Source organism: Notechis scutatus, chromosome 12 (assembly GCF_049901735.1).
Source record: "Notechis scutatus isolate UNSWTSFEM ecotype Mainland chromosome 12, rNotScu1.2, whole genome shotgun sequence".
Lineage (NCBI taxonomy): Eukaryota > Metazoa > Chordata > Lepidosauria > Squamata > Elapidae > Notechis > Notechis scutatus.
The window spans coordinates 3187968-3210287 of NC_142020.1; the positions used below are offsets into that span (position 1 = coordinate 3187968).

Here is a 22320-nt window from a genome sequence, read left to right on the forward strand (position 1 = left end):
CCACAGGGATGTTGGGCAGAAGATTCTGGGTGGGCCAATTGGGGAAGCCAAGTGAAGAGGTTTAGGCTGTGAGAAGTGAAGATGAGGAGTCTTCCCCCCAAGAAGCAAGGAGGAATTAGGGGGTGCTGATGCTGGCTGGGCCTGAGATGTCCTGAATATCTCATGCCTTTGACTTAGAGATTCCTTCTTCTCCTGCGATGTTGTGGGTGCCCGCCAGGAATTTTCAGGACGTCCAAATGCATGCCATGCCAGTCCTACAGCTTCATTTTTTTTTCTCCTTCCCAAGGCCTCTTGAACCCTCTCCTTATCTCACATTCAATCTTGCAGTTTCTCTTCCAGAACCAAGCGCCTTGCCGGAACCCCTTAAAAAAAAGCACCTGGTTGAGATTCTGTCCCACAAAAAGGCCTACAACACAGGTGAGTAACAGTCAGTGGGCCAGGACAAGAGGGTGCGGAGAAGACCTCGGGGGCAATGGACCTTTGCCCAAGATGGGAGGGGGGGTGTCCACAGGTGTGGTCGAACAGATCAAGGGGATGTGCTTCTCATAAAGAAAACGGGGTGCTTGGATTGCCCCACTGCAGCCACCGTCCCACCATCTTCCTAACTACACTCTGCAGTTACCAACACCATCCCAAACTCCTGGAGGAAAGGTAAGGTGTCAGTTAGAGGGTTGGAAAGGACCTTAGAAGTCTTCTAGACCAACCTTCTGCCCAGGGCAGGAATCCTCATGCCACTCTGGACAAATGGCCCTCCAGTCGTTTCCGGAAAGCCTTTGATGATAAACTCAAAGGATAAACAGGTCTGTGGCAGAAAGTATCATCGCCCTCAGAATATCATTTGGGCAGGGGGGACCCTTGAGACCTTGTGCTGCCCTGCTGGATGGGGGTGGGTGGGAATCCTTGTGGTCTTGGCCGGTCCCGGCCGAGAAACCAAAGCCGCTTCGGCAAAGTTCACCCCAGCATCCTGGCTGACGCCTTCTCGTCCTCCGGCCAGCCATCTTGATTGCGCACCTCAAACTCTCCCACATCGAGCTGCGCCAGATCCTCCTGAGCATGGAGAGCGACCGCCTGGAAGCCACGCACATCAAGCAGCTGCTGCTTTTTGCACCTGACGCCGAGGAGGTGCAGCGTTTCCACAGCTACCAGGGCGACCCCAGCAAGCTGAGCGAGCCGGACCAGTTTATCCTGCAGGTGAGGCCGAGTGAGATGCCGGGATGTGATGAAAAGTCTGCTGTGGGGGTTGAGAGGTGAGAGAGGTCCAGTTTGGCGGGGGGGGGGGTGTTTCAGGAGCAGCGCAAAAGTGTTTAGCAGCCCCTGAAAAGTCTGAGGATGGGCGCATTGAGCCACGGTGGCATAGTGGTTAGAGTGCAGTACTGCAGGCTCCTTCTGCTGCCTGCCAGCTGCCACCAATTCTGCAGTTCGAATTTCACCAGGCTCAAGGTTGACTCAGCCTTCCCTCCTTCCCAGGTGGGTAAAATGAGGACCCAGATTGTTGTGGGCAAATAGACTGACTCTGTATACTGCTTAGAGAGGGCTGTAAAAGCTCTGTGAAGCAGAGACTTAGACTTAGATATAAGTCTAAGTCAGGGGTGTCAAACTTGATTTCGTTGAGGGCTGCATCATAGTTGTGTTTGTCCTCGGGGCCAGGGCAAGGGTGGGATTCAAATTGTTTAACAACTGTTTCTGTGGGTGTGGCTTAGTTGGTGGGCGTGGCTTGGTGGTCATGTGACTGAGTGGACATGGCTTGGTGGTCATGTGACTGACTGGGTGTGGCCAACTCAATATCACTCACATCGAGGCACGCATCTCCTTGCCTGGCCTCTCATGATTGTGGGGATGCTGCAACAGTCGTAAGTGTGAAAAAGGGTCATAAGTCACTTTTTTCAGTGCCATTGTAACTTTGAATGGTCACTCCACACAGGCAAAGTACCAGCAAAGGAGGGGAAAAAAACTCCAGAGAAGTTCCTGAGACAGGAAGTCTAGCCCAGCCAAGAATGTAAGGGTTAACGGAGAGGCAGTTTCTGTAAGCAACACCAGAATGTTTCCTTCCTGCCTTCCTTACAGGATTAGGCCAGTAATTTCCTCTAACAACCGGTTCTCCAAACTGCTTAGAATGTTAACAACCGATTTTAGCAAATAGGTGCGAACTGGTAGAATCCCACCTCTGGGCCAGGGTGAGTGTGGCCAAGGTGGGCAGCCCCTCATGTTGGGGGCACCTGTGGTGGCTCGAGCACTCTGCCAGTGAAAAGGGACTCCCCCAAGCTCCGTTTTTGGCTGCAATGACCTCCTGCAACCCTCAGTCAGAGGCAGAGGCATCGCGGGCCGGTCCTTCACTATTTCCAGGGCAGTCCCGTGGCCTAGATCTAAGCACCCAACGGGTCAGATCCAGCCCTCCAGGCCTTGAGTTTGACACCCCTGGTCTAAGTGCTATTGGTATTGTCCGTGGAAAACCTCTTTGGGGTGATTGGTGTTGGAGTAACCCAACTCACCAACCCAAGGATAAACCAAGATGAATGTGGGGCTCTAGCAAATGTGGTGCAGGCTGTGTTGGACAAGATGTGCTTGTTTAACAAGCATGCGTATAAACAAAACAGTCCTTGTGCTTGCAGGACACACTTAAGAAGGCCACCTAAAGACTTCATGAGCAGATTTATAGACCACAATGAGACTCACTAGGCTAAATGGGAGTTGGGTAGCTAAAAGGCACCTGGCCAGAATCACCCCTCCAGTTAACCTCAAAACCAGAGGTGGCATTCAGCAGGTTCTGACCAGTTCTCGAGAACCGGTAGTGGAAAATTTTGAGTAGTTCGGAGACCCGGCCAATCCCACCTCTGACTGGCCCCACCAACCCCATCTCTTCTCCGCCTCCCTTTGAGTCCCAGCTGATCGGCTGGGTCTTTTTTGGTTGCCCTGCCCAGGAGAACGGAGCTGAAAAGCAGGTTAGTCGGGTGGGGAAGGAAGGGGGATTGTGCAGTATCCTTCCCCTGCCACGCCCACAGAACCGGCGTTAAAAAATTTTGAATCCCACCACTGCTCAAAATATCTTGAGTTAATTGCCAAAAAAGCCAATGCAATCCTAGGCTACACTAAGAGAAGGAGAGAATCAAGATCACAGGAAGTGTGGGTGGGTGTGAGTGGGTGGGTTGGGCAGGGGATTGGACTAGATGATCTACAAGGTCCCTTCCAACTCTGTTAATCTAAGATACAGTTTATTGCCAATAATTGGGGAATTTATAAAAGTATTAGTACAGCATTATAAAGCCTTAGTAATAAAAATTTTTAAAATATTGCACCTAGTTTTGGTCACCCCAGTATAAAAAAAAGAGGCTGAGACTCTAGAAAGAGTGCAGAGAAGAGCAACCAAGATGATGAGGGGGCTGGAGGCTCAAACATATGATGGACGGTTGCAGGAACTGGGCCTGACTAGTCTAGTGAAGAGAAGGACCAGGGGAGATAGGAGAGCAGTCTTCCAATATTTGAGGGGCTGCCGCAAAGAAGAGGGGGTCACCCTGTTTTCCAACATGGAACAGCCAATGTGTCAGGTTTAGCCCCTTATTTAAACACCTGAACTAGCTGCATTGTGCCTCTTGTAAATTGATGCCCAGATGAATGTCAAAGCAGATTAACCCTTGATGTAACCCTAGGAGAAAAGTCTAAACGGGGTTCCCCCAATCCATCCTTGGCTCAGCTTTTGCTACCCTGCCTTTTTGACGCCCCACTGTGGACATTGTTAAAAGTGTTGCTCTTTGCGGAATTCCTGGAAGAGGAACGTCAGATTGGAAGAGACGATGGGAGCTCTTGGGTGGTCCAAGGAAGAGATTTGGGCAATTGTTCAAGGTGTGGCCTGCAGGACTTTCATGTTTTTTTTTTTTAATATGTAGCTGTTAGAAAAGGAAGAAGAATCCTTTGCAGGCCATGAATTCACTACCTATGGTCAGGGTCATCTTCTTACCAGCTAGAGCTTCATTCCTAGAAGAATGAAATATTTTAGGAAATATTAAAAAGGCAGAATATTATACTTCTCCTAAAAGAGAAATAGAAATCTTAAGGGAGACAGAAACACAGAATGAGGACCCAGATATATCCCTGCCTCCAGCAGATATTGGGTGCCATTTGAGAAGGACTGGGGCAGCCTATCTACAAACAGGATCTTCAGCTCAGTGGTGGGATTCAAATGGTTTTTCCAGTGGATTGGTGGGCGTGGCTTGGTGGGCCTGCTTTGCCTATCGCTGGCGCACAGCTTTCCCCACACCAGCTGAGACCCGCAGCGCCAGCCAGCTGAGAGGATAAAGAAGAGAAAAGCGCAGAGGCGGCAGGGAGGGCCGATTAGTCCAGGGATTTTTTTCCTCCCGGTCCAAACTGGTTGCATTCCACCACTGCTTCAGCTCTAGGATGCTGGGATTAAGACATGACCCTTCAAGACATAATCTATCAGCAGAGCTCACTGCATTACAAAATCACCTGAGGACATGGCACCATCCAGCAACTTCAACTAAACTTATCTCAGACAACCTCAGCTATGACTCCTGCATAACTCCATGGGAGCCTGACAGCAGCCAATAGAATATATTTCTTGCACAGGAACAGGAAGCTCAAGGGCAAGGCCCAAGACCGGATATAAATAATCAATCTCCACTCTACGTGTTCAGCTGCCCAGGACCTCAAAACCCAGGTGGTCCTGTCCACCTATAAACCCTCTTTCCAACCCCCCTCCATGTTTCCAGTGTCTTTCTCCCCACTTGGAACTGAACCAGGTGGATATTTCTTCCAACAGGTTCAAACAAGGTTACGAAATGTCCTGAGGGTAAAATGTCCTCCTTGTGCTCCAGACTCCCAGAATTGCCTGTTAACCATCTCAAGGAGCGTGTGGATGTTTAGGTCGCCTCAGGTGTGACGGTCTTCCTTTGTCCCTTCTTTTCCTTCTCTCCCAGATGCTTTTGGTGCCTGAATATAAAACCCGCCTGTGCAGCCTTCACTTCAAGACAACCCTGCAGGAGAAGGCGGAGGAGATCACGGCCAGCTGCGAGTGCATCTATAATGCTTCCCTGGAGCTGAAGAACAGCAAGAAACTGGCCAAAATATTGGAGGTTGGTCAAACAACGTTCTTGTTCCTAGTAGCGGCCACCAGAGGGCCACCGTTCCCTTTTACTCAGCCACCCGTTGGCAGTTCCCAGACTTTCAGGGCACAGAGTCCCACCGGCTGCCTCTTCTTCGAACTTCTGCTGTCTGTCTGTCTGTCTGTCTGTCTCTGTGTGTTTCTCCCCTCCCTCCCCTCCCTCCTTCTCTCTCTCTCTCTCTCCCTCCCTTTCTCTCCCTCTCTCTCCCTCTCCCACCCTCTCTCCCTCTCCTCTCTCTCTCCCCCCTCTCCCTCCCTCTCTCCCTCTCCCCCCTCTCTGTGTCTTTCTCCCTCCCTCCCCCCACCCCTGACATCTGCACGTTGCTGCTAGCAATTCTTTGTAGCTCTTTTTATTTTCCTTTCACTTCTTTTATCTCTAAAACTCCTGATTTTTCTACAAGGAGGGAGGCCCCTCTCATCTCTTGGTCTTCAACTCCTCCCACCCCCAGCAGAGGCCAGGTGGGTGGAGAAGGTGCCAGTTGGAGGCCAAGCGCCTCGTAGCTCAGCTCTGTTGTCTCCTGCAGGCAGGTGCCCATGGCAGTGGAGGGGATGCTGAAGGATGGCTTAGGTGGGGAGCTTGGCCCTTCCCCACAAGGAGGGGAGCCCATGGAGGGCTAGAATTCTGGGTAGGGGGTTTCCTATGGTCCTGGTTTCTCTCTGCCCGCACTCACCACGGTTATGGGTCCTGTGTTTTAGTCCTGCCTGTTGGGCAATCCCTGCAGTCTCCAGAGATGCTCCTACAAAGTAAAAGGGAGACTGATGGAGCTGCTGCCCTTATTTGTGGGAACTGGGCTGTGCTTACTCCCTCTAACATGCAAAGTAAACCACACGGCCCCAGAGGGCCCAATGCCTTGTACAAAAAAGCCATTCGGAGCCAAAAGCAGAGAGGGGCTTCTGCTTTTCCCCTCCTGTTCAAAACATCCTCAAAGATCCGTCTCATCCTGGGCACCCCTTTTTTTAAACGATTACCATCTGGCAGACGGTACAGGATAATAATAAAAACAAGGACAAATAGGCTGAAAAACAGCTTCTATCCCAGGGCAGTAGCTTTGTTGAATTCCACTGTATATAGTGCAGTGTTGGGGGTTTTCAATTCAATTGTATAGAATGTGAAGGATGTGTGTTTGTGTTTATTTTCCATGATCATGATGTGCACTGAAGATGGTTTTGGATTTCGTTGTATGAGGTGCAATGACAATAAAGTAAACTAAATTGAACTAAACTAGAGTTATCGCCTCTCTTTATACCAGGGGTGTCCAACCTTGGCAACTTTAAGACTTGTGGACTTCAACTCCCAGAATTCCTCAGCCAGCAAAGCTGGCTGAGGAATTCTGGGAGTTGAAGTCCACAAGTCTTAAAGTTGTTAAGGTTGGACACCCTGCTTTATACAATCCTCGGTTGTATAAACAGAGGCACAGAATCAAAATCATGTGAAGTGTTAGTACCCCTTTACAAAGTAAGGCCACACCTGGAATACAGCATTCCAGTTTTGGTCACCACATTACAAAAAAGAGGTTGAGACTTTGGAAAAAGTTCAGAGAAGAGCAACTAAGATGATCAAAGGCCCGGAGACTAAAACATAAGAAGAATGGCTGCAGGAATAGGATATGGCTAGTCTAGAGAAAAGAAGGACTAAGGGTGACATGGTAGTACTATTCCAGTATTTGAGGGGCTGCCCCAAAGAAGAGGGGGGATCAAGCTTATTTTCCAAAGCGCCAGAAGGGCAGGACAAGAAACAATGGATGGAAACGAATCAAGGAGAGGCGCAACCTGGAATTCAGGAGAAACTTCCTCCCAGGGAGGACAATTAACCAGTGGAAGGGCTTGCCTTCAGAAGTTGGGAATGCCCCATCACTGGAGGCTTTTAAGAAGAGACTCAACAGCCACCTATCTGAAATGGTATGGGGTCTCCTGCTTGAGCCGGGGGGCTGGACTAGAAGACCTCCAGCTGTATTTTGATTGACTGCAACCCCTCAAAGCCATCTTCCTTTGAAGAGAAGCCACCCTGCAGCTTCAGAACATGCATTAACCAGGAACCAGAGTTGGCCCCCAGGGCACAGGCTCCAAATGGCACCTTGCACCCACTCAAAACGCCATAAAGGACACCTGGTTAACAGCTCCCTCCTTGGCTGGCTATCAATTAACTCAGGGTTAGCAGAGGAGACGTGCTGCTTGGCCAGCCCTGAGGCTCTCTGTCCTCCTTAGTTCAGCAGACATGGAGCTCCCCTGAGCGGTTCACGTGCATGGCATGGAATCCGACCGGGCTCTCTAGTGGTGGACTCAGCAGCGAAGGGACTCCTGATCGGGTCTTTCTTCAGTGCCTTCTGAACCTGGGCCAGCTTCTGAGGATTCCCAGAAAGCGATGGCATCCTTTGGAGGCTTGTATGGAAGCGTGAAGCGGGCAACCTACCCTGGGGCCCTCTGGATGTAGGGGGACATTGGGCCCTGCCCCCTCCTCCCAGAACCACCTCTATGAGTGATCCACCAGGCCTTCCAAGCATCTACTGAGCAACCGCTTGGATTCACACAACATCTTGTGTTGTGTTGAGACTCTAGAAAGGGTGCAGAGAAGAGCAACCAGGAGGATTAGGGGACTGGAGGCTAAAACGTACAATGAATGATCGTGGGAACTGGGCATAGTGAAGAGGAGGCCCAGGGGAGACAGGAGAGCAGCCTTCCGATATTTGAGGGGCTGCCCCCGAGAGGAGGAAGGGGTCAAGCTATTCTCCAAGGCACCCGAAGGCCAGACAAGGAACAATGGATGGAAACTGATCAAGGAGAGATTCAACCTGGAAAAAAGGAGGAATTTTCTGACAGGGAGAACAATCAATCCATGGAACAGAAGTTGCCCTCGGAAGTTGTGGGAGCTTCATCCCTGGAGGTTTTCAAGAAGCGACTGGACTGCCACCTGTCAGAAATGGTTTGGGGTCTCCTGCTTGAGCAGGGGGTTGGATTAGATGACCTACAAGGTCCCTTCCAACACTATTAATCTGTAAAAAATCTTGAGGGTTGTTCTGCATCACGGCCCCCAAATATGCTACGTTGGCAAAACTAAGAAGGGCAGCAGCCTGCACTGCTGACCCCTCTTCTGCCTTGGGAAGAAAGCAAACAAGGATTCTGCCCACGCCAGAAGTGGTGGCAGTGTCAACAGGAGAGAAACTGTCTCAGCTCTGGGGCCATGCCAGGACTGGGGCTCCCCCACTGCCAGCCTCGATCCAAGAACCGGTCACCAGCGACCATGCTCTCTGCTCCACTCCCAGGGGCCAAGGACAGAGGGGGAGGGGGAGGTTTGGGGCCCTTCTCTCCACCCTGGAAAAACCCGTTTGCTTCCCGAAGTGTCACTCAGTGCACCCCCAGTGAAGATGGCAGTGTGAGAGCTGCAGAAAACTGGGGAAACTCTGCCAGCTTTCCCTTAGGGATGCAGTCCGTGTGAATTGCATCTGATTTTTATAAACTTTTTTGGCCACCGTTGTGAAGTGAATCCAGCTTCCCCATTGCCTGTGTATGCCAGAGTTGGCTTGCTCTCAGGATTCCAGCAATCACCCTAATTAAATCGTGATTCTCGAGCCAAACTTCAACCAACTTCAATGGATTCATTAGAGGCGACATACTGGCACTGCCCTGTATGAAGCCAACTCTGGCATATGTCATTTACAGTCCCCTGTGACCCTGTTCCCCATCTCCCTCCCCCCGGGGTGTCTCCTAAACCAGATTCTCCAATTGAGCACCTTCACAGGCTCATCACATTCCATCATTCACGTTCTCCAATTAAATATATGTGCCATCATTCACGTTCTCCAATTAAATATATTCGCGTGGAAAAGCTCTGGTAGTCTAGTTACAATCTTTTAAAGTTAAAGAGTTGGAATGTACTTTCGCTTTCAAACACTTCACTGCTCTTCCAGATTTCCTTCCTTTCCCCCCCTTTTTTATGGCAACTACTAAAACAGGCCTAGGAATGTTTTATGAGTTGACCTTGTGCTTGTTGGAAGCTGGCTGGCAAGGCGGCAAGGTCACATGACCCCAGGTTAGGGTTAGGGTTGCTGCAACTGTTGAAATACATGCCAATTGCCAAGCGCCCAAATCTTAATCACATGACTGCAGGGATGTTGTGACGGTCTTAAGTGTAAGGGCCAATCTTAAGACACTTTTTTTCCAGCACTGTTTGTAATTTCGAACCATTGATAAATGAATGCTTGGACTAGACTACCTGTACCTTCTCTCTGATCTAGGAATGGTCTTCACTGTCCCTCGCCTCCTCCTGCAGTTGAAGGAGGGTCATGCTGTGCAGTTTTATCCTCACAAAACACAACCTGGGATTCTGTAGAGATTCTCCGTCCTCCAGGTCATGGTTGTCCCCAAAGGGGCTTTTTTCAGGAGGCAGATGGACTTTCTGTTTTTTTTTCTTTTGAAGACGTTTCGCTTCTCATCCAAGAAGCTTCATCAGGTTTGACTGGATGGTGGGGAAGGGAAGGATTTATACTCCTTGCAGACAGCTGGTCATTTGCATCCTTTTTAGTGGGTCGTTTGGAGGTTTATCTGTATCCCCGGGGTCACCTGAGTGACGCTCCTATATAAACCCTTCCATTCTCCACTATCCTGTCAGACCTGCAGAAGCTTCTTGGATGAGAAGCAAAACGTCTTAAAAACAACAACAACAACAACAAGAAAGTCCAGTTGCCTCCTGAAAAAAGCACCTGGCCTGGATGACTGAGAATCTCTACAGACTTTTAGCTAAACAATCTGGGATGAACACCCTTTGAATGGTGTGGGAGTAGGAAGGGATTTCCAGAGGGGAAAAAATGCCAGACTACAGCAACCAGGAGCACCACTCAGGTGACCCCGGGGATACAAGTAAACCTTCAACTGGCCTCAACAACCCTCTAAAAGGATGCAAATGACCAGCTGCCTGCAAGGAATATAAACCCTTCCCTTCCCCACCATCCAGACATTGCTGAGGAAGCTTCTTGGATGAGAAGCGAAATGTCTTCAAAAGAAAAAACAAGGAAGTCCCGCTGTCTCCTGAAAAAAAGCACCTTTGGGACACAACCTGGGTTGTGTGGGTGTGCTCAGCCTCATATTAGCCATCCGTGTTTCAGCCTGCATGTTGTGCAAACTTAGCTTGCATGGTGAGTTCTTGGCATGGTGTGTCATGCAAACTCCAGACAGTTTGATTGTGTAAGCCACAATTGACTGATTTTGTGAAAATTCACAGTATTTCCCTCTGTGTGCATGTGTGCAGCCCTCCAGGCAAAAAGGAAAAGGTACAGTGCAATCTGGAGTGAGCAACAGATACAGAGGATAGACTAGATGGCCACCGAGTCTCTTTACAGTTCCGATTTTTCTGGGGCAGGAGAATCATCCCAGGCTCTTCGTTTCTAGTGTGTAAAAGTCTGCGTAGAGGTAGCCTCTTGTGGCTGGGCTTTTGCGTAGGCTGAGTGACAGGCCCAAATCCTGTGCGTGCAATGTATACAGCAGGTCTCTATCTGTTGTGTGAACCAGGACGGAATCCTGTTAATTCAGTACCAATAGATAGGGCAGAAATGGGAGCTAATGGATGGTTTTCTCTGATCTGTGGTTCACCAGAAACTCTCTTTGCAGTTTGTGCTGGCCATGGGCAACTACCTAAACCATGGGCAACCCCAAACCAACAAAACAACCAGCTTTAAAATCAACTTCCTCACAGAGGTAAGTGGCCTCCAAACCTGGCTAGATGGATGCTCTCCTTGGGTTAAAGAGGGGACTTTGATTTATGTGTCATCAAGCTTTTAGCAACCCCATCCTCTCCTCCAGACCTTCTCCTTCAGGCCTCTCAGTGGTGCATCCATCGCTGTTGTAACAGTGGTGGGATTCAAATTGTGCTACCACCGGTTCGGTGGGTGTGACTTGGTGGGCATGCTTTGCACGTGAAGAGGTGTTCCTACTGACCTCCTCCTGCACCCCTGCGCTCTCCCTGTGTCTTCAACAGCTGACGCGCGGCAATCTGCTGTGCCGCGCGATGGAGCTGAGCATCAAAAGCAGGAAATAAAGGTCAGTATGGAGCCTGGGTCGCTAGGTGGGCCCAGCAGCTGATCGTTGGAGCAAACTGGTTCACTCCCAGATGATCTTCGAAGCTACTGGTTTGGCCGAACCGGGAAGAATGGCAGAATCCCACCCCATCTCTTCTACTGCTGGTTGTCCTCTTTTTTTTCCCCTCTTTTCTTCCCCCTTTCCCCCCTTTAGGGCTTTCTCCAGAGAGCAAAGTCTTTGCATAAGGATGCAAGAAAGGGGTGAACCAAAAAGGTTAAATTTCTCTCAGGCCCTCCACTTTAATTAATATTTATATTCCTCCGATGACTAGACTAGTCAGGTCTGTGCAAAATCCAGATACACTGTGCTCCTTATTGGTCTATTGCACTGGTGTCAAACTCAAGGCCCATGGACCAGAACCGGCCTGTGGGGTACTTAGATCTGGCCCATGGGGCTGACCTGGAAATAATAAAGGACCAGCCCGCGGTGCCTCTGCCAGCCAAAACGGGGCACAGGGGCCTCCCTGTGCCCCGTTTTGGCTCGCAGAATGCTGCAAGAGGCCGTCCAGGTAAAAAATGGGGTGTGGGGGACCGCAGGAGGCCCCCCCCGCACCCCTTTTTCCTGGCAGATTGCTGCAGGAGGCCTTCTAAGCTGAAATCCTGCAGGATTCAGAGGTGACTCGGAGCAGAGGGAGCCAGTGAAAAACATCCAGGTGCTTCCTTTGATTCGAGAGTCACGGCTGCAGAGGTGGCCTTCAGCAGGTTCTGACCAGTTCTGGAGAACCGGTAGCAGAAATTTTGAATAGTTCGGAGAATTGGCCAATACCACCCCTGACTGGAGATTTTACAGTGTCCTTCCCCTGCCACGCCCACCAAGCCACGCCCACAGAACCGGTAGTAAAACAAAATTGAATCCCACCACTGCACGGCTGCACCCTTGGCTTTCTTGGGTTAATCTTGTAACTTCAAATAGTGCAAATGTGAATGCAGCTCTTAAAGCCCCTGCATCCTGTTTTCAGCCACTTTCAGCCTAAACGCAACCAGGCGACTTTAATGAATGATCCAGGTAGGCGCTGGGCTCTCAACAGGTCCAAAGCACGTTTTCCAAATCATTTCCAAATTGCTGAATTACTGCCTGGTGATTTACATTAGAGGCAATGTTCCCCTACGGGTTTGCAAAATGGTTTGCGGAAGCTGAATGCATGTTCTTGGCAGCTTGAAGAAAACCTTGTTTTTTTTTCACTTGGGGAAAAAAGGGGATTTGTCAATGAGTGTGGAAGGGTTTAATTTTCCAGGTTTCTGCCTTCTTCCTTCTTGGGCCAATTAGTGGCAAACTACTTATAGGGAGATTTGCGCTCAAAGGGTCATCTTGAACTTGTGTCTGACCCTTTCTGAAAATTGGGTCCAATTGTCTTGGAAAGCACCAAATTCGCTGCTTCCTGTAGTAGCCCTCATGGCAGGAGGATTGGGGGCCATCGGGCCTTGGATCCCTGCTAGCCTTCTCAGTCAGCCTGATGGAGAAATCTGTTCTCCCAGTATCAAAGCAGTGTATTCTTGGGTGTAGGAATAGAGATTATTTTTTGTTATTTAAAAAAGTTGTCCCTAATTATCGTTTTGCCAAAAATTGCACAGTGGTAACCTCTCCTTTTCTGCTAAAATGCTGTTCGGCCCCTGGATCCAGCCAGCTTTAAAACCCTAGAGCCTAGAATGAAGGAGACAAGAAGAGAAGCAATCCAGAAGCAAGGAGAAAATTTCCAGACAGTTAGGACAATTAATCAGTGGAACGGTTTTCCTCCAAAAGTTGTAGGTGCTCCAACCCTGGAGGTTTTTAAAAAGAAACTAGACAGCCACTAGGGACACAGTGGCTCAGGGACTAAGACGCTGAGCTTGTCGATCAGAAAGGTCGGCAGTTCGGCGGTTTGAATCCCTAGTGCTGTGTAATGGAGTGAGCTCCTGTTGCTTCTCCCAGCTTCTGCCAACCTAGCAGTTCGAAAGCAGGTAAAAATGCAAGTAGAAAAATAGGGACCACTTTGGTGGGAAGGTAACAGCATTCCGTGCTCCTTCGGAGTTTAATCCTGCCGGCCACATGACCACAGAGACGTCTTCGGACAGCGCTGGCTCTTCTTCAGCTTTGAAACGGAGATGAGCATTGCCCCTGAGAGCCGGAAACAACTGACACATAGGTGCGAGGGGAACCTTTACCTTTAGACAGCCACTTGTCTGAAATGGTATAGGATCTCCTGCCTGAGCCCCTAGGGGGTTGCACTAGAAGATTTTCAAGCTACCTTCCAACTCTGTTATTCTGTATTCCGAGTTAATGTACACGAGACGGGCAACCATGTAAATCTAATAAATCTAAGGATCTTAAACTGAATCAATGATGTAGAAGGCTCCACCAGGTCTCTTGGGACAGCTGTGCAGAGAGCTTTTGAGGATTGCTGTTACAGAACCCACTTGTGAACCCCAACTGGTAGCAGAGAAAGTTGACCAGGGTAACAAATGAAAATAATGAGGCTGGGTTAGTTTTGTTGTGTGAACCCAACAATTATGAACAAGCGTGTTCATTTTCTGAAGAATCTTTTCTGTTGCAATGATGGGCCGTGTTTTTGAGCTGACCAACAACCAGCACAGTATGGGCTGGAATTACTCTGTCACTCATCAGTATTGCTTTTCTCTTTCGACTTTCTTCTAGCTGAACACAACGAAAACAGTCGATGGGAAATCCACGTTTCTGCATATTCTTGCCAAATCACTTAGCCAACATTTCCCAGAGCTCCTGGGCTTTGCCAGGGATTTGCCCACAGTGCCACATGCTGCCAAAGGTAAATCACAAACGATGGGCCTTTTTCCCCCCTGACATCACTTGGTTTAGAGGGAAACAGGGATGGAAAGAATCTGTGGGTCTCCCAGTTCTGTCCATTTACGTACTACCAAAACTCTTGTTCCCATAATCCTTAACTGGGTGAAATGATGCATTGTAGGGCAATGGCTTTTGAACCGAAGTACCTCAAATAGACTAACTTGAAGAATGCGTCCAAAATCTGAGACCCATGGCCCCTTGAGGAATTGGAATTTAGCAAATGTTAGACAACATTTTATGACAAAAATTACCCTAAAACAGTTTGTAAAAAAGTATGATATGCTATAAAATATTTCCAGTGTTGATGTTTGATGTGGTTATGTACTTCAAGATGGACTTGCTTCAGGGCAGATCGATTTCTGAATAACAATAGCAATAGCACTTAGACTTTATTTACTGCCCCATAGTGCTTTTCAGCAAGTGTCTCCAACCTTGGCAACTTTAAGACTTGTGGACTTCAAATCCCAGAATTCCCCGACAAGCATAGCTTGTTTAATACACTGGTCTGGTGTCAGGCCTGCCTCTGCTTAGGTTCTTAGGAAAGAAACACCCTCGACTCCATTTGGTTGAACTGATAGGTTCTTTTACTAAGGTTAAGTGGTTGCAGCGAAAGAAAGGCTAGATCTGAATATTTCTGTGCAAAGGTTACAATTTTCCCCTTTCCATGCTCTCCCTGACCAGTTTGTCATTGTCCAAGAGGCCTCTAATCTTGGCAACTTTAACCCTTAGGGACTTCCTTCTCCAGCCAGCATATTCCCCCAACAACCTGGGTCCTCATTTTATCAACTTTGGAAGGTTGGAAGGCTGAATCATATGGGCTAACTTGCAGAATGCACCCAAAATCTGGGAGTCGTGACCCCTGTGGAGTTTGGCAAACTTCATACAATATTTTATGACATAAACATTATCGTAAACACTTCATGGCATAATACAGAAGGTCAAAAATAATTTCCTGTGCTGTTGTTTGACTGTGCTATACAATTCAACGCAGGTTAATTTCAAGGCAGTTCCAGTTCTGAGTTTATCCCAACCTTTGCAATCCAGGCGGGACATTAGAAGCCTCATCATTGTTGAAGGCAATTTAGAAATATCTCCAGAAGGATGACTCAACAGGTGACATGTAGTCTAGTTCATTTTCAGCCTTCAAACTCAGATGGAGAAAAAGGGGGAAAAAACCCAGCTGAATTTACAAAGAGAAATTGCCTGAAATCGAAGAAGCTTCACAGGCTTAATCATAGAAGCTATTTTCACAGGATACACAGGATCTGCCCAAAGTGTCTTGTGAGAAAGAAAAAAACCAACAATCCATTCATAGTTTCACCCAAAAAAACTTTGGGAATGTTACCCATTGCATAGCCAGACCATGCAATAGGGGCACTGCTTCTCAACTTTGGCCACTTGAAGACCCGGGGGCTGCAACTGATAGCTGGTTGGGGAATTCTGGGAGTTGAAGTCCACGTGTCTTAAAGTGTTGAGAAACACTGCCACAGGGCAACCATTGCACCATCCAATTTGCATAAACAAAATAGGGCCTTTCCATAGTGAGAAACAGACTCACCAGAGAGACGCATCCCAGTGTCTGTCTATGAGTCCTCCACCCTGTCTCATCTTAGACATGCCAACATTCCTCCAGCACAATAGTCTCAACCATGGCAACCTCAGAAACGATATATGTGGTTGTAAATTCCCCAGGCTGCCTTTTGGGAATTCTGGGAATTGAAGTCCACAGGTCTTAAAGTGGCCGAGATTAAGAAACATTCCTGACGGTAGCAAATGATTTGCTGTCCTCTCCAGTAGGTGACTCTGCCTGCCCCTACTCAGGGACCAGTTTGTCCTGCAGGTGAGTCTGAGTGAGAGGCTGGCAAAGTCTGCTGTGGTTGGAGGGGCAGGGGTGGCACAGAAGTGTTTGGCAACCCCTGAAAAGCCTGAGGACGGATGTACTGAGCTACAGCGGTGCAGTGGTTAGAGTGCAGTACCGCAGGCTACTTCTGCTGACTGCCAACTGCCTGCAATTTGGCAGTTTGAATCCCACCAGGCTCAAGGTTGACTCAGCCTTCCATCATTCCGAGGTGGGTAAAATGAGGACCCAGATTGTTGGGGGGCAAGAGGCTAATTCTGTAAACTGCTTAGAGAGGGCTGTAAAAGCACTGTGAAGCGGTATATAAGTCTAAGTGCTATTGCTATTTTCCTTCCCTCCTTCCCTCCTTCCTTCCTTCCTTCCTTCCTTCCTTCCTTCCTTCCTTCCTTCCTTCCTTCCCAGTGGTTAGAATACAGTATTGCAAGCTAACTCTGCCCACAGTCAGCAATTTGATCCTGACTGGCTGAAGGTTGACTCAGCCTTCCGTCCTTCCAAGGTGGGTAAAAATGAGGACCCAGATTGTTGGGGGCAAGAGGCTGATTCTGTAAACCGCCTAGAGAGGGCTGTAAAACCCGGTGAAGCGGTAGATAAGTCCAAGTGCTGTTGCTATTTGTGAAGTGAATCACTGCAGTTGTTAAATTTAGTAACCTGGTTGTTAAGTGAATCTGGTTCCCCATTGACTTTGCTTGACAGAAGGTTGCAAAAGGGGATCACACAACCCCCTGGGACACTGCGACCGTCATAAATGTGAGTCAGTTGCCAGCTGTCTGATTTTGATCACGTGATCATGGGGATGCTGTAACAGTCATAAGTGTGAAGTGCTTTGAATGGACACTAAATGGATGGTTTTAAGTCAAGGACTAGCTGTCCTGAGAAGTAAGCAGCCTTTGAGTCTGTTGCTTTTTGCTTAACGGAAGATGGCCGGGTCAGTGAAGAAGGGGTGACACGATAGAAAGAAGAATTAGGAGTGAGCCGACAGCAGCATTCAAATATTTGAGGGGCTGCCACAAAGAAGGGGGGGGTGTGAAATTATTCTCCGAAGCACCAGGACAAGAAACGATGGCTGGAAACCAACCAAAGAGAGAAGCAATCTGGGACTGAGGAGGAAATTCCTAATAGAAGAATTGACCAGTGGGACTTCCTGCCTCTAGAAGTTGTAGATGCTTCATCACTGGAGACTGGACAGTCATTTAACTGAAATGGCATAGGGTCTCCTGCCAGAAGACCTCCAAGGTCAAGGTCCCTTCCAGCTCTGTCCTGTTCTGTTTTATTCTATTCTAGATTCCATTCCATTTCATTCTTTCATAATTCTATTCTATTCTATATTCTATTCCCTATTCCCTATTCTATTCTATTCTATTATTGAGAGGTCTTTCCTTGCTTCGCGAAGAAGGTGGTTGAAAGATGAAGCTGTTGAAATTTCGGACTGTTTTTCCCCCCCCTCTCCTTAGTGAATCAGAGAACGTTAACAGCTGACCTCAATGACCTTCATTGCACTGTCCGTGAGATTGAAATCGCCTGCCAGAATATGATGCCTTCATCACCCGAGGACAGATTTGTGCCTGTGATGGATGTATCCTTTTTCTGAGAAAGGGCGGGCTTGCTAGAATGGATTCCACAAATGAAGCCATCCACCCCACCCACCCACCCCCTAGAAAAAGAAAAAAGCAAGTTAGACGGAGAGGTGGGAGGTCTAGGTCATCTTCGGGTCTTCTGGAGAACCAGAGGAAGTTGAGGGGGGATGTCACTTGTTGGAAGAAATATTCAGTTAGGTTCAGTTCTGTGAGAGGTAAGAACCAGATTATTCAATACTCACAACACAGGAACAAGTCTGGTTCACCATTCAAAGGTTTATTAAAGAAAATAAGCGTTTGCAAACGGGCCTTCAAGCCCCTCCCCAAGTGGACTGGGTACAAGAAGAGCAAGCCTCCATATTCAAGCAATACTTTTTAGACCCATGCCCAGAACACGCCACGCCCAAGAAGCCCTCCCCACACACCCCTTCTTCTCTATATGCTAAACTATTAACTGGGGTCAGCATGACGTTGTTTCCTGTCCTTCGGTGTCTTATCTTATATTTATTGTTGGGGCTTTACCTTGGATGGATGTCCTTATCTTACTTGTTTTCCAAGGTCTTCCTGTTTTCCAAGAGGATTATAATAATGCATCCTGTACTTGTATCTGAACACATTTTAGGTTATAGGGTGGGGGTTTATGCAGAGAAAGAGAAAAAGAGGAAGTTAACAAGAAGCATCAGAAAGAGCAAAAGAGAATCTTCTAGTCCATGAATCCTATTATACAAGAGTAACTTATAATTTTTCCCTCAGTTCCAAGTGGGGAGAAAGACACTGGAAACATGGAGGATACTTGGAAGGATGGTTTAATGGAGCAGAACCATTAAGCACATGGTCCTGGTGCAACTGACCACATGGAGTGGAGAGATATATATATTTATACCCTCTCTTGAGCCTTGCCTTTGAGCTTCCTGTTCCTGTGGCAAGGGCAGGTATCCTATTGGTTGTCAGACTCTCAGAGGGCTATGCAGCTAAACTTGTAGACTGTCTGTGTCCCAGACTTGGTTGAATCTTGTTGGGTTATGTAATGAAGGGGCTTTGGGCAATTCCTATTGTGGCTTAATAATGGCTTTGTCCTTGTTTGGATCTGAGTGAGGGCTAATCCCATCACCCTGGAGCTGAAGATCTTTTGTCTTGTAGATAAGATGTCCTTTGTCTTTCTGGGGCTGTTAACAAAGGTGGGGGGTGCTTTCCAAGAGCATGTTTCTCCTTTTCTCATCCAGGGAGGTGTAATATTCTGCCTTTGTAATATTTCCTAGAATATTTCATTCTTCTAGGAAGAGCAGTGGGTGCTAACTTTCTTCACACTGGAATGGACGGGCCCAGATTTCAGGGACCAAAACGGAGAGATGGTGGTGGGAGGCTTCTTGGGGGGCAAACACTTCTCATTCCTATTATAAAATGGCTGTTTGTTTCCAGCAAGTTTTATATCTGGAAACAGAAACATTAATCTCCCAGAGTCCTTCTGCTCCCCTTGCCACATTGATCACCCCCCAAACTCCACTAAATGATTCTAAGACACATCTGGGCTGAAATTTCTTTTCTTTTTTTTTCCCAGGCTGGTGTTGAAAATATCTATCCTTCATTGGAGGGGTGGTGGTGGTGTAGATGAATGTTTCCCAAATTCCTAATTTTGCAACCAAATTATGGTGGTGTGAATAGTGAGAGGTGTCACCAATTGGGAGCTGGAGGATAGTTGAATGTTGTCGCCTCTGAGGTTAGCATCTCTGCTCTTTCCTATCTCCCCTGGGAGGGACGGCTGCCTTTGCTTGTCCCTCTCTCGCCCCAAGAGCTGCCCCCGTTGGAGTGACAGTAGAGTGGCCCATGGCTTGGAGCTGTAGCGAGGAGCCAAATGAGTTGCCATTGACACTTGTGCAGTGTCGGTGTTGGTATCAGAGAAGTCCCTCTAGAATAATGGATGCTTTTGGAGCTGGGTGATTTGCTTCTTCAAGACAGTTTTGAACTGCCTGGATTTATCCCTACAGTTGTCTTGGCAATTGATTTTCACAAGAGGTTCGCTATTGCCTCCTTCCTAGGGCTGTGAAAGAGTGACCGGCCTAAAATCACCCAGTTGGCTTCATGCCCAAGGTGGGACTGGAGTTCTCAGTATCCCAATTTCTAGCCAGGTGCCTTATAACCACTGTACTAAACTGGCTCTTTTTTTTTCTTACCTGGATAATTGAGAATGTCAGAAGGTGTGAACTGCCATAGGTTTTAGAGTCAGTTTTTCTTCGTGAGGGCAAAAGCCAGCCGGTCCTGTTTGTCCATCCTTAGCAGAGGAGGTATTCAGCCAGTTCTGACCGGTTCTACAGAACTGGTAGTGGAAATTTTGAATTGTTCGGAGAACCGGCAAATCCCACCTCTGGCTGGCCCCGCCAACCCCATCTATTCTCCGCCTCCCATTGAGTCCCAGATGATCGGCTGGGTCTTCTTTGGTTGCCCTGCACAGGAGAATGGAGCTGGAAAGCAGGTTAGTGGGGTGGGGAGGGAATGGGGATTTTGCAGTATCTTTCCCCTGCCACACCCACCAAGCCATGCCCACCAAGCCACGACATGTCCACAGGACCGGTAGTAAAAAAATTGGAATACCACCACTGGAAGGAAGACAGGAATCAAAGGGGAAGGAAGAGAGGAATGAGAGGGGAAGGAAGAGAGGAACACAGGGAAGGAAACAGATGGCATTCAGCAGGTTCTGACCAGTTCTGGAGAACCAGAAGCGGAAATTTTGAATAGTTTGGAGAACCAGCCAATCCCACCTCTGAGTGGCCCCGCCAACCCCATCCATTCTCTGCCTCCCATTGAGTCTCAGCTGATCGGCTGGGTCTTCTTTGGTTGCCCTGCATAGGAGAACAGAGCTGGAAAGCAGGTTAGTGGGGTGGGGAGGGAATGGGGATTTTGCAGGATATCTTTTCCCTGCCATACCCACCAAGGCACGCCCACAGAACCAGTAATAAAAAATTTTGAATCCCACCACTGGTCCTTAGCCATCCGCCGCAGGCCTTCCTGGAGAGTGCAGATCCCACCGTCCAATCCCTCGATGATCTCCAGCACAAAGCCATGGAGGAATTCAGGAAAGTCTTATCCTTCTTTGGGGAAGACTCCAAAGCCACAACCTCGGAGGACTTTTTTGGCATTTTTGCTGAGTTCATGAGCAAATTTGAGGTGAGTATCCCCAGGATTTTATTTTACTTTGGTTACCCCGTGGTTGGGGCTGTGATCAACATTTTGTTTTATCACTTGCATTGCTCCTGGAGGATCAGGATTGGGCAGGGGTGTCAAACTCGATTCCATTGAGGGCCGCATCAAGGTTGTGTTTGATGCGGGGGGTGAGGGGGCATGGCTGGGGTGGGCGTGGCTGGGTGGGCGTGGCCAGCTCGATATCACTTGTGTCAGGGGCATCTGTGGTAGCCAAGTGCTAAGGCAGGACTTCATTCAGACCCTCCCTCCCTCTCATTATAATCTCTTTCCTTCCTTCCTTCCTTCCTTCCTTCCTTCCTTCCTTCCTTCCTTCCTTCCTTCCTTCCTTCCTTCCTTCCTTCTCTTCTGTTTCCTTTTGTCTTCATTCTCCTTTCTTCTTCCTTCCCCTCTTCCCTTCTTTTTCCTTCCTTGCTCTCTTCCCATCGTTCTTTCTTTTTCTTTGTCCTTCCTCTTTCCCTTTCTCCTTTCCTGTCCCTTCTTGCATGCTCAAATGCAAAAGGGGAAACATTTCTTCTTTCATTTCTTCCTCCTTCCCCTCTTCCCTTCTTTTTCCTTCCTTGCTCTCTTCCCATTTTCCTTCTCTTTTTTTTTTTTTTTTGGTTTTTCCTCTTTCTTCTTTCCTGTCCCTTCTTGTATGCTCAAATACAAAAGGGGAAACATTTCTCCTTTTGTTTTATTTTTAGTTCGTTTTGCTAGCCCGCTGGCAGCAAAAATGGATCCTGGGAGGAGCTCTGTTTTTGCTGGCAGAGGCACTACAGGCCGGTCCTTTGCTGTTTCCAGGATGGCCCTGCGAGCCAGATCTAAGCATCCTGGAGCTGGATGCGGCCTTGAGTTAGACACCCCTGGGATAGGGGGTAGACCGATCCCCATGTGGCCTAGAACAGGGGCCCCCAACCCCTGGTCCATGGACTGGCACTGGACCACAGCATGCCAGAAATAGGACCACGCAAACAAGCAAAGTCCCATCCACGGGATGAAGGCAGCACACGAAACCACACCCCCTCTGGTCCACGGAAAAACCCCTGTCCCAGAACCGGTCCCTGAGGCGCAAATGGTTGGAGGCTTCTGGCTTAGAACACGGCTCCTCCGTTACTTTTCTTTGAGAAAACCCAAACAGATTTGACTGGGCCCATTTGAGCTTGCGGCCTTTCTAAAGACACCGTGACCACTTGAAACTTCTTGGTTGGGGATTGTCACTTAGACGCCGGCCAGAAAGAGGAGAGGGTGGCAGCAAATAGGTTGTGTTTTTCCATCTCTTGTGCTGAGCAGTTACACCAGGGATCGCCTCCAAACTTGGCAACTTTGAGATTTGTGGACTTCAACTCCCAGAATTCCTCAGCCAGCTTGGAAGCCCACAAGTCTCAAAGTTGCCAAGTTTGGAGACCCCTGAGTTACACATTCGGGGTGGTTTCATAGCCCCCCCAAAAAAGGATCCAGCAGGGAAAACTGGGGGAAGGTTGAGGGGGAAGAGCTGTTGGGGAGGACTTTGCACATGCTTGTCCTGGCATTGCCACCCCCTCCTGTGTTCTGTTGCAAAGAGTGTCCTGTGGATCACGTGGCCATTTTTTGAGAGAAAAGTCTGGAGAAAGGAATGCCCCGCACTGATGCCACTGGATCTAGCAATCCTAGATCAGGGGAAAAGTGACTGCATTGGACGGTGGGATGGATGGAGTTGAGTATGCATAGCCTAAGAAAGAGACCATTGG

The 22320-nt window shown here is 48.5% G+C and overlaps 1 protein-coding gene across 4 annotated transcripts in view; it reads left to right on the top strand.

Moving 5' to 3' along the window:
• The window catches only part of GRID2IP (Grid2 interacting protein), a 120515-nt gene that overhangs the window by 95017 nt on the left and 3178 nt on the right, over positions 1-22320 (top strand). For 3 of the 4 annotated variants that reach the window (XM_087973120.1, XM_087973122.1, XM_087973123.1), the window contains 7 exons: positions 328-417; positions 995-1191; positions 4932-5087; positions 10718-10804; positions 13817-13946; positions 17294-17415; positions 20414-20578. In XM_087973120.1, the coding sequence (XP_087829246.1) occupies positions 328-417; positions 995-1191; positions 4932-5087; positions 10718-10804; positions 13817-13946; positions 17294-17415; positions 20414-20578 (947 nt within the window). The remainder of the gene's footprint in view (positions 1-327; positions 418-994; positions 1192-4931; positions 5088-10717; positions 10805-13816; positions 13947-17293; positions 17416-20413; positions 20579-22320) is intronic. The other variant, XM_087973121.1, reaches the window with a different exon arrangement.